Source organism: Branchiostoma belcheri, unplaced genomic scaffold (assembly GCF_001625305.1).
Source record: "Branchiostoma belcheri isolate BF01 breed outbred unplaced genomic scaffold, Haploidv18h27 scaffold19, whole genome shotgun sequence".
Taxonomy (NCBI): Eukaryota; Metazoa; Chordata; class Leptocardii; order Amphioxiformes; family Branchiostomatidae; genus Branchiostoma; species Branchiostoma belcheri.
In genome coordinates this window covers 2,816,704-2,829,441 of record NW_017803379.1, presented here as the reverse complement: position 1 = coordinate 2,829,441, position 12,738 = coordinate 2,816,704, and the positions used below count along the sequence as shown (strand labels likewise).

At 42.5% G+C, this 12,738-nt stretch overlaps 3 protein-coding genes across 3 annotated transcripts in view; all 3 read right to left on the bottom strand.

The window, feature by feature from the left end:
• LOC109467927 overlaps positions 1-3,127 on the bottom strand; it is a 29,563-nt gene extending 26,436 nt beyond the window's left edge. The window contains 8 exon segments of the mRNA XM_019766083.1: positions 11-138; positions 495-581; positions 741-828; positions 1,069-1,224; positions 1,719-1,802; positions 2,048-2,245; positions 2,484-2,581; positions 2,934-3,127. Coding sequence (XP_019621642.1) covers positions 11-138; positions 495-581; positions 741-828; positions 1,069-1,224; positions 1,719-1,802; positions 2,048-2,245; positions 2,484-2,570 — 828 coding nt within the window. The 5' untranslated portion in view covers positions 2,571-2,581; positions 2,934-3,127.
• A 623-nt stretch (positions 3,128-3,750) lies between these two features.
• Positions 3,751-9,552, bottom strand: LOC109467925 (sialin-like). The gene is made up of 12 exons (XM_019766082.1): positions 9,218-9,552; positions 8,442-8,639; positions 8,220-8,303; positions 7,446-7,601; positions 7,160-7,247; positions 6,710-6,796; positions 6,217-6,344; positions 5,934-6,083; positions 5,564-5,696; positions 5,055-5,299; positions 4,464-4,610; positions 3,751-4,148 (listed from the first exon to the last, which is right to left on the bottom strand). The coding sequence occupies exons 1-12, from the start codon at positions 9,368-9,370 to the stop codon at positions 4,092-4,094; spliced, it is 1,626 nt and encodes a 541-aa protein (XP_019621641.1). The 5' UTR covers positions 9,371-9,552; the 3' UTR covers positions 3,751-4,091.
• A 731-nt stretch (positions 9,553-10,283) lies between these two features.
• LOC109467766 (sialin-like) overlaps positions 10,284-12,738 on the bottom strand; it is a 15,339-nt gene continuing 12,884 nt past the window's right edge. The window contains exons 21-23 of the mRNA XM_019765818.1: positions 12,436-12,680; positions 11,079-11,219; positions 10,284-10,825 (exon numbers count right to left, since the gene is read on the bottom strand). Coding sequence (XP_019621377.1) covers positions 10,754-10,825; positions 11,079-11,219; positions 12,436-12,680 — 458 coding nt within the window. The 3' untranslated portion in view covers positions 10,284-10,753. The remainder of the gene's footprint in view (positions 10,826-11,078; positions 11,220-12,435; positions 12,681-12,738) is intronic.

Here is a 12,738-nt window from a genome sequence, read left to right as displayed (position 1 = left end):
TGCTTGTTACCTGTTGTACTTTTCCCCCGATACTGTCTTCTATGTACTTCTGTTCTTCCTCCAGGATCCGCGGATGTTTTGCAGGCGAGTCGTAAGCCAGGAGGAGCCAAAATACAAGCCAGACTGCTACAAAACCTCCTACAGAAAGTTAGGGGATAAAGCGGTGATTCAATCTATTATCTCTTCTCGTAGTGGTGGTGGTCTTTATGAGTTTTGTGGGCTTACGAAAAACGTTAACTACATGTACCAAAAGATGCACTCATCATTGTTTGGGGGTCTATACCATGTAGACTCACACATTATGCTATGTAGCTGATGGTGTTGAGCATGCTAGCATCGGACACCTTCGAGATATTCGTCAAATCTCACACATCACGAAATCTTTTGAATAATTATGTCACCGAACATTATTTGATGGACACACTGCCGAACATAAATTCAAAGATTTTATGGATTGGTACGTTGATGAAAATGACATTTTTACATTTCCTTACCAGGAATATAGAAGATAGCCTCCCAGCCCAGCTCAGCAGCTAGGAAGGACGCCAGTGGGTAGTTGATGATGCTGCCAAGGGGCAAACCTGCATTGGCGTGAACAAAAAAATACATAAGGAACAATTTCAACCAATCTAGATTTAGAAGCAATAGACAAAAGCCTTATAGAAAACTAAATTAAATGTACATTTTTTACTTTCTAGTTACAGAAGACACTTGACATCCGAAATGCTGTAGAACTTTACCTATGTAGCAAAACGCCAGAAGTTTTGTCCTGTCGGTAGGGGGAGCCCATCGGCCCCAGACTCCGTACATGGTGGGGAACAGAACTCCCTGGAAAAAAGAGACATAAATTAAACGTCACATGCAGACTATACTTTGTTTGTTTGTTTGTTTGTTTGTTTGTTTGTTTGTTTGTTTGTTTGAATCGGCCTGCAATCCGCATTTCATTGAGGTCATGAAGAAGGAGGTAAGGGCTAGAGAAAATATATCAAAAAGATAAAGTTTACATCTTTCAAAGTCCTAATTAATAATAATTTCTGAAAATTCAAGCTAAGTAATATGATAACTTACAGACACCAGACCCATGATGAATCTGACAGCAAACATCGCCCAAGGGCTGGCCCTGGAAGCCACGGGACCAAGAGCGTCCAGGGCAGCAACGGCCAACATGCCCGTCCCGTACACGAGTTTGCCGCCCAACTTCTGCTCCAACACACCACCTACCACCTGTGTGAGGCAATGTGCTGTGAATTTCACAGACGCAAAATATATGCTTTGTTTTACGAGGCACAAAGATGTGTTGTCTCAGTGATGAAGTCACGTCAGGATTGCTCCTCAGCCTAGACAGGGGATATGAGATGGAATAATTTCAGTCCATACAAATGTAACGGGGAGGATAATTGAATTTTGACGAATATTTAACCAAAACACACAACGGAAGTTCAGCTGCTCTGGGCAGCTTTCGAGACGCACTCTGTCTCTTCTTCAACTTGGTTAAGATTTCGTCTTGGAGTCCTCTTGTCACGTGACTTGATGTGATAATCACGTGACAAAAGACAGTCATATGCAGGTTTCAGGTAGTAATAAGTAGTGATAAGTTATTGAAATTAACGTTAAAACACATCATTTTGTTCAAGATCCAATGCATACAAGGGCTTGTTTTACGTTTCCCTATACATGGACCCTATTCGAGTACAAGGGAATTTGTCTAATAAGCTCACCTGAGTGATGATGTAGCCATAATAGTACGCTCCCAGTAGAGTTCCTCTCAGACTCGCACTCCACTCCAGTTCTCCCTCCTCGCTCTGTAACCACATAGCAGATAACCAGATCTAGTGCATATTGTGCAAAGGATCATCACTTGTCTGCAGTATAGCTCCTTCCATAATTTGTACATGTAGCTCGGTGATTTAACAGCACGAGATTTTGTCAGTTTGCTTTCCCCCTCTAACCTCTCAATATGGTATCATTGTCATGTTGAATGTGATTAAGACAAAAAATGAATATCCGGCACCAATACATTGATTATCAATAAGAATAATTTTCCTACCTGTGCGGAAGTATTTCCAGCCCCGCTGCTGGGACAGAGTTGGTAGGGAGCAGTTTGATTGACAGGTGAAGCAGACGATGAACTGTTCACCATGACCACGATGGCGACGCTGAATCCGTTCCTGGTTGGGACTAACGTAACGATGCCCAGGAAAAACAAGCCCGACAAGATGTATCGAGCCGGGATCTTGTCGGCCAGCTGCAATTGAAGTAACAATTTGTTGTATCTGACCAAGTAAAAGGCGAATATCTGCATTTACATGCAATGAAACCATAGCATCTCAGGGCATTACGTGTATTTATGATTTTGTGCAATTGTACCGTACACTTTGTACCTCCATACTAGAGACAGTATTGTAAATCATACAAAATGTTAACTGCGAAAATTCGATAGATGAACACGTAGAAAAGTGTTAGTGCACAAAAACTGCACATACCAGACAGCAGCTTCCCTTTTTCGAGACCTGGCCTGATTTTGTCTCCTCAGCGTTCGATGACGTCACATCCTTGCTCTCCGAACCCATTTTTCCAAAGTCTGTGACATACATATTATAGCACATATGTTATATAATATATTTAACATAGACGCTTCAGCGACAACAGAATTAAGGGTGCAGCACACACACGATGATGATTACGTTCAATGAACATATAAGGGTTAGGCTGTCAAGACTTCAGTTAATTATGTGCTGAACTGTGCTGCATAGTTGATCACAGACTCTTTGCACGTATCAGTAACACATATTTCATGATCGATTCTTCTATAGTGACTAACTTAGACATAGCAACTGCAACTGCCTCGTCCACAACTGATTAGAACTATACGGCTTTGGACAACATCGAAGTCATCGTATTCTGTTCATTAGGAGTTTAGTTTAAACACCTACCTCCACGGTATCAGCTCTTCCAACTGCACTGCATGAACTGTGATCTCCGTGTGGCACGGATTACCTGTCTAAGGGTAAAGAAAGTTGCTACGGGAGACCTAAAAATGTGACAGTACGTTTGCGTGTGTGCCAGTCGCCAGGCGGTACACGCTGGGGACTACACACGACCTTAACTTGTATAAACAGAATGACTAGTCAGTATTACTCTCACCTTTGGACCACTTTATACCACAATCAGAGAAAATGTAGGCCGAACTCAATCGAGAATGCAGAGCTCCTCCATGGAGGTTGCTCGTGCAGCCCCTATTGGCTCAATCACTAGCAATGCAGGTCTACTTCTGCGTTTATGACAACGCTATACAAAACGCATAACTGTAGCTGGTATGCTACTAGGTTCGTACACGTTGCCTTAACGTTCTTAGACGCGAAGTACCTATTTAATGGGTTATATTTTCTTAAAACGTATATACCGGGAGAAGGAGAAGGTGAATATGGTGTAAAGGGGACATTTGTGCATATGACATCCATAACTTGAAACTTGCATGTATAGAATGACTAGGCAGTACTGCTCTCACCTTTGGACCACTTCAAGTTGATAAAAACTTCGCCGCCTTTGAGTTTGCGTCATACAGGGTAAAACCGAGCAGGTTGTATTTGTTTGGTCGATCGGAGGTCGGAGCCATGACAGCAATTGTCAAACAAGCTTTATGTCACGCTTAAATGATAACCTTGAAGCAGGAGGCGTTTTTTGTCACGTCGCCAGAACCATTAGAAGTTTATTCCAATTTCCTTCTTGTCAAATTTGATTATACAGGCTATACCGATACAGATACTGTTACTAAAAGGTGACATGTTAAACTGTCTTTAGTATTGCCCAATTTGATGCAGGTAATCAAAATAGACATTCAGGTAACAATCTATGTCTTATAGCTCAATTAGATCCGCGGCCACAATATCATTTTTTATTTGTAAGACAATGCCTTTAATTGTTAGGTGCAATAACACTCAAAATGATTGTTTGCATTTTTCTTGATCTTTTTTGGAATATGTGTAATAGACAGAAGTAACAATGCAAATAAGAACAAAGAAACTCGTCAAAAGTCCAAAGAAGGGACCAAATTATCTATAACTTGGTGATGAACATCTCGACATTCTGTGTCAACATCTCGGCGTGTTCATTAACAATGATGAGGTCAGCTCTGTCAGTTCTGTCCCCTGTGAAAATATATATGAAAACACTCATCAGATGCATTATACCATAGATAGAACTGCCCCCTCTGGTTCTCAACGGGCCCAGAGACCCATATGATGATAGGAAATATTTAGTCGTCGATTTGCTCCCCTTTCGAAATGAGTTTAATTACGACGATACAATAATGTTACATAGGAAACATACTTTAGTAGTATAGAATGTGTTGTCAAGTTCGATACTGTAACTGAGAAGTTCAAATGTTTTCATAGCTACGTTCTATATCGCGCTCATATTACTTTATTTGTAAAAACCTCTCTGTCCACGCTTTTTCTACGAACCTTTTGGTCGATGTTGGTCTCTATGTCGGCCTCTTCCCGAGCCCAGGGCTGGACGTCAGTGCGCATGAACACCACGATGAAAATTCCCCCCACACCCTGAATAGCCGCTCCTATGTAGAAGATTTTCATCCAGGCAGCCAGAGTTGGCTGAAAGGGTCAATAAACATGTTTCACATTATTGAATCAAGATAATGTAAGGGCCATAACAGAGCAGTGCAACAATTCATACTGACATATCAAAACCAGACTGAAGAGTCCCAGCGGCTGTAGTAAAATTATTGTTAACAGGAAAGCCATCATTTCCAAGCATGCAGGGCATTGCATTCCTCACATGTAAACAGAAACAAAAAACTCCAATAGATACCCACATGCAAAGTTGGATGATTTTGAGATGCACAGCAGCCTAGTCATGTCGTATCTAGTCGCGTCATGTCGTGTCGCGCCGCATAGCGTCTCGTCGAGTTGTGTTGTGTTGTGTTGTGTTGTATTGAGTTGAGTTGTGTTGGGTTGGATTGTGTGTTGCAATGTGTTGTGTCGTGTTGTGTTGTGTTGTGTTGTGTTGTGTTGTGTTGTGTTGTATTGTGTACTCACATCATTCTCTGTTATGAATCCGACCAACAGAGGAGCGAAGATGCCCGACATAGTCCCTGCCGTGTTGGCCAGGGCGAATGTCACCCCGCTGAACCTGGGCGCGAACTCAACATGGACCGCCCGCATGCCTGCTGTCGTCAGGGAGTTGAAGGCCTGGATAAGACACAGCAGGGCAACGGCAGCGACAGGGTTACATCCGCTCAGGTTCGCCAGGATCACTCCGCAGATCACCATGCCGGAAAATCCTGTGTGGAAAAAACCTTTTACAACATATGTAAAGTGGGCAGCATGTGATCAGCAGTTGTGACAATTATGCGCATAATTTTGATAACTGTTGATAGGAGTTGCGGGAGGATCTCATCATTATCATCATCATCTTCGTCGTTAGCGGGCCACCGTCACTTTCCACTCTCTACAGTACTTGCCTTCGCGATTCTTCCCCGGCGAAACACATCTCCATGAGAGGATCTAAGGTCTAAAGTAAGGTTGGTAAGAGAAAACTACATCACCTGTGATAAGGAATCCCCTCCTTATCCACACCTTGGGAATCTTCCCGTTTTGGATCAAGCGGTCAGCCGCAACGCTTGACACCAACATGGACACCATGGCGAGGACGTACGGGAGAGCAGACAGTAAACCGTTCTGGGGGAGAAAAAAATGAAGTGTTCTGGGTCTTTTAGAACAGGAGAGTTGTAATTACAAGAGCTAGAGTGAACCATCCATTCCTGGTGCCCAGCACTCCTTCAGATCGACTTCTTCATTCGGTTTGCAATAAAATCATGAATTGAGAAACATCGATTTCTTCACATAAAAGTGGTCCAGGAAACATGATATAACAATTACAATAGTTGGCAGCTAAAAAGCTCACCCATCACGTACCGTTCTAATGTTGAATCCCAACACATTCTTCATGTAGTTCGGCAGTTGGGTAAGCAAGAAGTAGCTGCCCCAGTTGGTAGAGAATTGACCGACGATGAGAGCCCAGACCGGAAGTGACGACAATACTTTCAGCCAAGGAACTCTTGGTTTCTATCGGAGAAAATGCAGGGCCTGTTATCTTCAAATGATATGTTTCAAAGCTCAGAATCATGTCTACGATACCAACAAAATATCTCACATAAGAACATAGTATGATGGAACAGATCGCATCTTTGCTCGCTACCTGTTGTACTTTATCCCCGATACTGTCTTCTATGTACTTCTGTTCTTCCTCCAGGATCCGTGGATGTTTTGCAGGCGAGTCGTAAGCCAGGAGGAGCCAAAATACGAGCCAGACTGCTACAAAACCTCCTACAGAAGGTTAGGGAACAAAGCGGTGATTCAATCTATTATCTCTTCTCGTAGCGGTGGTGGTCTTTATGAGTTGAGTTTGTGGGTTTACGAAAAACGTTAACTACATGTACCAAAAGATGCACTCATCATTGTTTGGGGGTCTATACCATGTAGACTATCACATTATTGTATGGTGTTGAGCAGCCTAGCATTGGACACCTTCGAGATATTCGTCAAATCTCACACATCACGAAATCTTTTAAATAATTATATAAAGAGTGTCACCGAACAATATTCGATTGACACACTGCTGTAGGAACATAAATCCAAAGATTTTATGGATTGGTATGTTGATGAAAATGAAATTTTTTTTATTTCCTTACCAGGAATATAGAATATGGCCTCCCAGCCCAGCTCAGCAGCTAGGAAGGACGCCAGTGGGTAGTTGACTATGTAACCAATGGGCAATCCTGCATTTGTGTGAAGAAAAATGTCACATGTTCAGGCATGATACATGTATAGGATGTTAGCCAATCTAGATTCAGCAAGGCTCCCCAACAAAACTAATGCACCTTTTTACTTTCTATGTACAGAAGGACACATGACTCTAACTCGAAATGCTGTTAAGCAGTAGGGGCATTCTGATTAGATCGCTTCAAACAACGTTTAGAGTTAGATGTTAAAGGGTTAGGTGTAACAAGTCGTTAGGTGTAATGTAGCCAGCTGCCGCCGCGCCGCGTGCCTACGAAGCTAGTGTGTTACGACAAAGGGCGGCTATACCGGCTATACCGATACAGATACAGAAAGCTTGATTTACACATGTAGAACTTTACCTATGTAGCAAAACGCCAGAAGTTTTGTCCTGTCGGTAGGGGGAGCCCATCGGCCCCAGACTCCGTACATGGTGGGGAACAGAACTCCCTGGAAAACAGGGGCATAAATCCATTCTTTAATCATGAGAAGCTTAGATCCACTTGCAATCCACTTTTCATTGAGGCCACGAGGGAAAAGGGAAGGGTCAGACAAAATGTATCAAAAAGATAAAGTTTAAATCATTCAAAGTCCTAATTAATATAACTTTCTGCAAGGAAATCCGAGTTGTGTAAGATGACAACTTACAGACACCAGACCCATGATGAATCTGACAGCAAACATCGCCCAAGGGCTGGTCCTGGAGGCCACTGGACCAAGAGCGTCCAGGGCAGCTATGGCCAACATGCCCGTCCCGTACACGAGTTTGCCGCCCAACTTCTGCTCCAACACACCGCCTACCACCTGTATGGGGCAAAACAGAACTGAGAGTTTGTGTACTGTGAGTTTGACAGACGCAAAAGATAAGAAATACATGTTGTTTTACAAGGATGGTCTGTATGTTGTCTCAGTAACGAAGTCCTGTCTTTCAAGATTGCTCCTTAACCAGGGGTATGAGAGTGAACAATTTCAGTCCCCACAAATTTACCAATGAGAATAAAATATGGAGGTCAATGTTATAACGCATCATTTTGATCCGATGTGTACAAGGACTTGTTTTACGTTTCCCTATATATAAATCTTATACTAGTACAAATTTATTTGTGTAAAACGATTAGGTTGGTCTGCTCCGGATCCGGAGGCGGCAAATATGCACCTTAGCGGACAATCTCGAGCTCCCCTGTCATGTTGTCTGTCTATTTTGCCAATTTCTGCTCTTTCCAGTCGCTTCGGAATCCTGGTAAAGGTTACAAACGTCTCCAACAGATTCCTTTTGTAGGCTGAATAAATAGAAGAATTTGCCCGTGCAGGCATTCTCTGGCCAGCCACCTTCTCTGGCCAATTGTATCCCCTTTTTAGGCCGATTTCTACCATTTATTGAGCCTGCAAAAGGAGTCTGGTGGAGACTATCAAACGGCTCACCTGAGTGATGATGTAGCCATAATAGTACGCCCCCAGTAGAATTCCTCTCACACTTGGACTCCATTCCAGTTCTCCTTCTTCGTTCTGTAATCACGTAACAATATAACGTACATAACATGGCAACCAGAACCTGTTGATGTGGTATCATTGTTTTGTGATTACTAGAAAAAAATCAATATCCTGCACCAATATAACGATTACCAGTAAGAATAATTTTCCTACCTGTGCGGAAGTATTTCCAGCCCCGCTGCTCGGACAGAGTTGGTAGGGAGCAGTTTGATTGACAGGTGAAGCAGACGATGAACTGTTCACCATGACCACGATGGCGACGCTGAATCCGTTCCTGGTTGGGGTTAAGAAAACGATGCCCAGGAAAAACAAGCCCGACAAAATATATCGAGCCGAGATTTTGTCGGCCAGCTACAAGAGAAGTAAAAATTGTGAATATAACAAAGTAAAAAGCGAATAAACATGCCATGAAACCATAGCAGAGCATTACGTGTATATATGTGCAACTGTTATTTGTACTTTCACGTCAAGGACGGCTTAAAGACACAAACATACACAAAAACGCCCTGCGGCATTGGTGGTAGCATAGTGATCACTTTCATGTAAATAAATAACTTGTATGTGGTATATGCATTACCTTGACCTCTGACCTCTCAACCAATTTTCCCCTCCTTACATTGTTGAATATGGTTAAGGATAGGTTACTGGTAAGTAATAGTTACAGGTTGTAAGTATTTTGTTTGTCGCAATAAGAAGGTGTACATACTACTGCGTTAATAAGTTTTGTAATGATATGTGTTTTATGACTCCAAGAAGAATAGTGAGTATATGCATATAGTCACTAATGGAGATCCTTCAAATAAACATAAACATACTATGTACAACTCTGCAGCTGTACCTCCATACTAGAGACAGTATATTGATTTAGACAAGGCATTAACTGCGAATATTCAATAGATAATCGTGTAGAAAAGTGTTAGTGCACATACCAGACAGCAGCTTCCCTTTTTCGAGACCTGGCCTGATTTTGTCTCCTCAACGTTCGATGACGTCACATCCTTGCTCTCCGAACTCATTTTTCCAAAGTCTGTGACATACACATTATGGCACATACCATATGTTATATAATATATGTTTAACATAGACGCTTCAGCGACAACAGAATTAAGGGTGCAGCACACACACGATGATGATTACGTTCAATGAACATATAAGGGTTAGACTGTCAAGACTTCAGTTAATTATGTGCTGAACTGTGCTGTATCTTTGCACGTATTAGTACCACATATTTCATGATCGATTCTTCTATAGTGACTAATTTAGACATAGGAACTGCAACCTTTAGACCTACCTCTACGGTATCAGATCTTCCAACTGCGCTGAACTTTGATCTCCGTGTGACACGGATTACCTAGGCCTGTTCAAGGGTAAAGACAGTTGCTACGGGAGACCTAAAAATGTGACAGTAACCTTTGTGTGTGTGCCAGTAGCCAGGCGGTACACGCTGGAGACTACACACAACCTTAACCTGTATAAACAGACTGACTATTCAGTATTACTCTCACCTTTAGACCACTTCACTGACGACAAGCAGAGAAAATGTAGGCCGAACTCAATCACTAGCAATGCAGGTCTACTTCTGCGTTTATGACAACGCTATACAAAACGCATAACTGTAGCTGGTATGCTTCTACGTTCGTACGCGTTGCCTTAACGTTCTTAGACGCGAAGTACCTATCTAATGGGTTACATATATACTTATATACTTAAAACGTATATAAGGGAGAAGGAAAAGGTGAATATGGTTTAAAGAGACATTTGTGCATGTGACATCCATAACTTGAAACTTGACTAGGCAGTACTGCTCTCACCTTTGGACCACTTCAAGTAGATTAAATCTAAACCACCTTTGAGCTTGCGTCATACAGGGTAAAACCGAGCAGAGTTGTATTTGCTTGGTCGATCGGAGGTCGGAGCCATGACAGCAATTGTCAAACAAGCTTTATGTCACGCTTAAATGATAACCTTGAAGCAGGAGGCGTTTTGTGTCACGTCGCCACAACCATTAGAAGTTTATTCCAATTTCCTGACATCAAACTGTCTTCTTGTCAAATTTGTTCGGGTGAACAATAGATCTTGTTGTTACAATCTATGACAGGTCCGTCTTGTAGCTTACTAGAATTTAGATCCAAGGACACAACATCATTTATATCCGTTGAGCAATGTCATAATTGTTAGGTGCAACAATATTCTAAATCACTGTTCCTATTGTTATGATATGCGTGATAGTCATCAGGCAATATTACCTGTCATGGTATGTAAAATCACGAGTTAAACTTTTCATCCAACACAACTTTGTGAATCGATTGCCTTATAGGACCCTTTATAGTAGGCGAGTAGGCAAATCACGGTACGTGTACTGTTTAGCCTGTTTTACACAATTTCTCGCTGCCAGGGGCAAATTGTCTATCTCCAGCCAGTCGGGTGGACTGGGAGCACACTTTAGTCAGGCTAGACTAGACTACTCATAATTTCGTGTTCGGCATCTCCACAACCTTCGTCGGCATCTCGGCAAACTCATTGGCGATGACGAGATCCTGTGAAAACACGCGAGAACAGGTTTTCTGTGATATTGTGTCATTACCTTACGATAGGATGGAAAAGTTTGTACTCAGAATATCTAGTATTGTCCCCTTTGGCTAACTAACCACCCCTGGTAATTGATTAAATAAACATCACGACTCTTTATTTTGTATTTGTGTCTCGTCATCACAAGATAATTTTAGTAATAGTTTTCATTTCATTTCATTTTCCTTCAGTTGTAAAAAAAGTATCGCTCTTGGTTCTCACCTTTTCATCGATGTCTTGGCCACTCCCTCCCCTAGCCCATGGCTGGACGTCAGTGCGCATGAACACCGCCGTAAAAATCCCTCCCACACCCTGAATAGCCGCTCCTATGTAGAAGATTGTGGACCAGCCTGCGAGGGTTGGCTGAAAGAGTTTACAAGACAAGTAAAGTACATCTGTTCATATGAGACTATAGAGAGAGTTCCTGCATTCAAACTTCTAGGGGTGATCGTCAGTAACGACCTGTCGTGGGGTGCACACGTTGAATACATGTTGTCCAAGGTCCGACCTCGCCTTCACTACTTGCGACTGTCCAAACGAGCGGGGCTTCCAGTAGACGTTCTGTTACAAATTTACAAGACATTTGTCAGACCAGTGCTGGAATACGGCTCACCAGTGTGGGGAGGGTTACCTCGCGGGTTGGCTGACGAGCTCGAGAAAGTACAGAAAATCTGCTGCAGAATCATTGGAATTCCTTCCGGTCAACTGCCGACCCTGGAGGAGCGGAGACGTGAGGCATCCGTACGTGAACTCAGGAGGGTGATGGCGGATGACACTCACCCTTGCCAGCAGTTCCTTGAGCCGGGTAGACGGACAACCTACCAACTACGCCGTCAGACTTCCAGCTACAAGATCCCACTTAGCCGTACAGAGAGACATAGACAATCATTTATCCCCAGATCACTCAACATCTTGCAGCAGTGAGGGACACTATAGACCTTTTAAAATCTGAAGGACACTATAGACTTTTATAAAAAATTTTATTGCCTCCTTGTATTTGTATTCTTAAGTTGTTCCACTCAATTATTGTCTATATTTTAACGTGTTATCGATATTTTATACAATACGTCATTATCGGATATTTCTTTTAACACTAAATCTTTTTAACGCTAAAATGTTACAATTGTTATTATTAATATGGAATTACATGTGACTTGCAACACAATTCAGGCTGTTTCAGCCTGCAATGTTGTTTTGATGAATAAAGTTTCAGTTTCAGTTTCATATTATTGACTCTGAAACTTATCCCAATAGAACTGTGGACTATCAACCTTAATTAGGATATAATTGTGTGGGATCTGTTCCAGATTTGTTGATGAAGGTTAGACATTCAGGTAATGAGATACACAAGGAAATTGCTACTCAAGCAACTGGGTAGATTTTGAAAACTGTCAGACATTTCGTCACTGACGAAAAGTAGTGGATGCTATTTGAAACGTCTGATAGTTTTTAAACTCTATCCAGTTGCTTGAGTAACCATTACCTTCTGTGTTCCAGATGTGTTAACTGTATAAGATCTGCCTTTTGTGTATATGAAAGGTGAGTTAATGCCTAGTTATAAAAAAGTTCGTGTACTAACATCGTTATCCGTGATCAGCCCGACCAACAGCGGAGCGAAGATGCCGGCAACAGTTCCCCCCATGTTGGCCAGGGCGAAGGTCATGCCGCTGAACCTGGGCGCGAACTCCACATGGACGGCGCGGAACCCTGCCACCGTCAGCCCGTTGAAGCACTGTGTGGTACACAGCAGGGCCACAGAGGCGACCGGATCACATCCGCTCAGGTTCGCCAGGATCACTCCGCAAGTCGCCATGCCAGCAAACCCTTAGTTCACAGAGCCATCAACAATAAAGAACATTAATCTCCATCATAGATGCTTAAT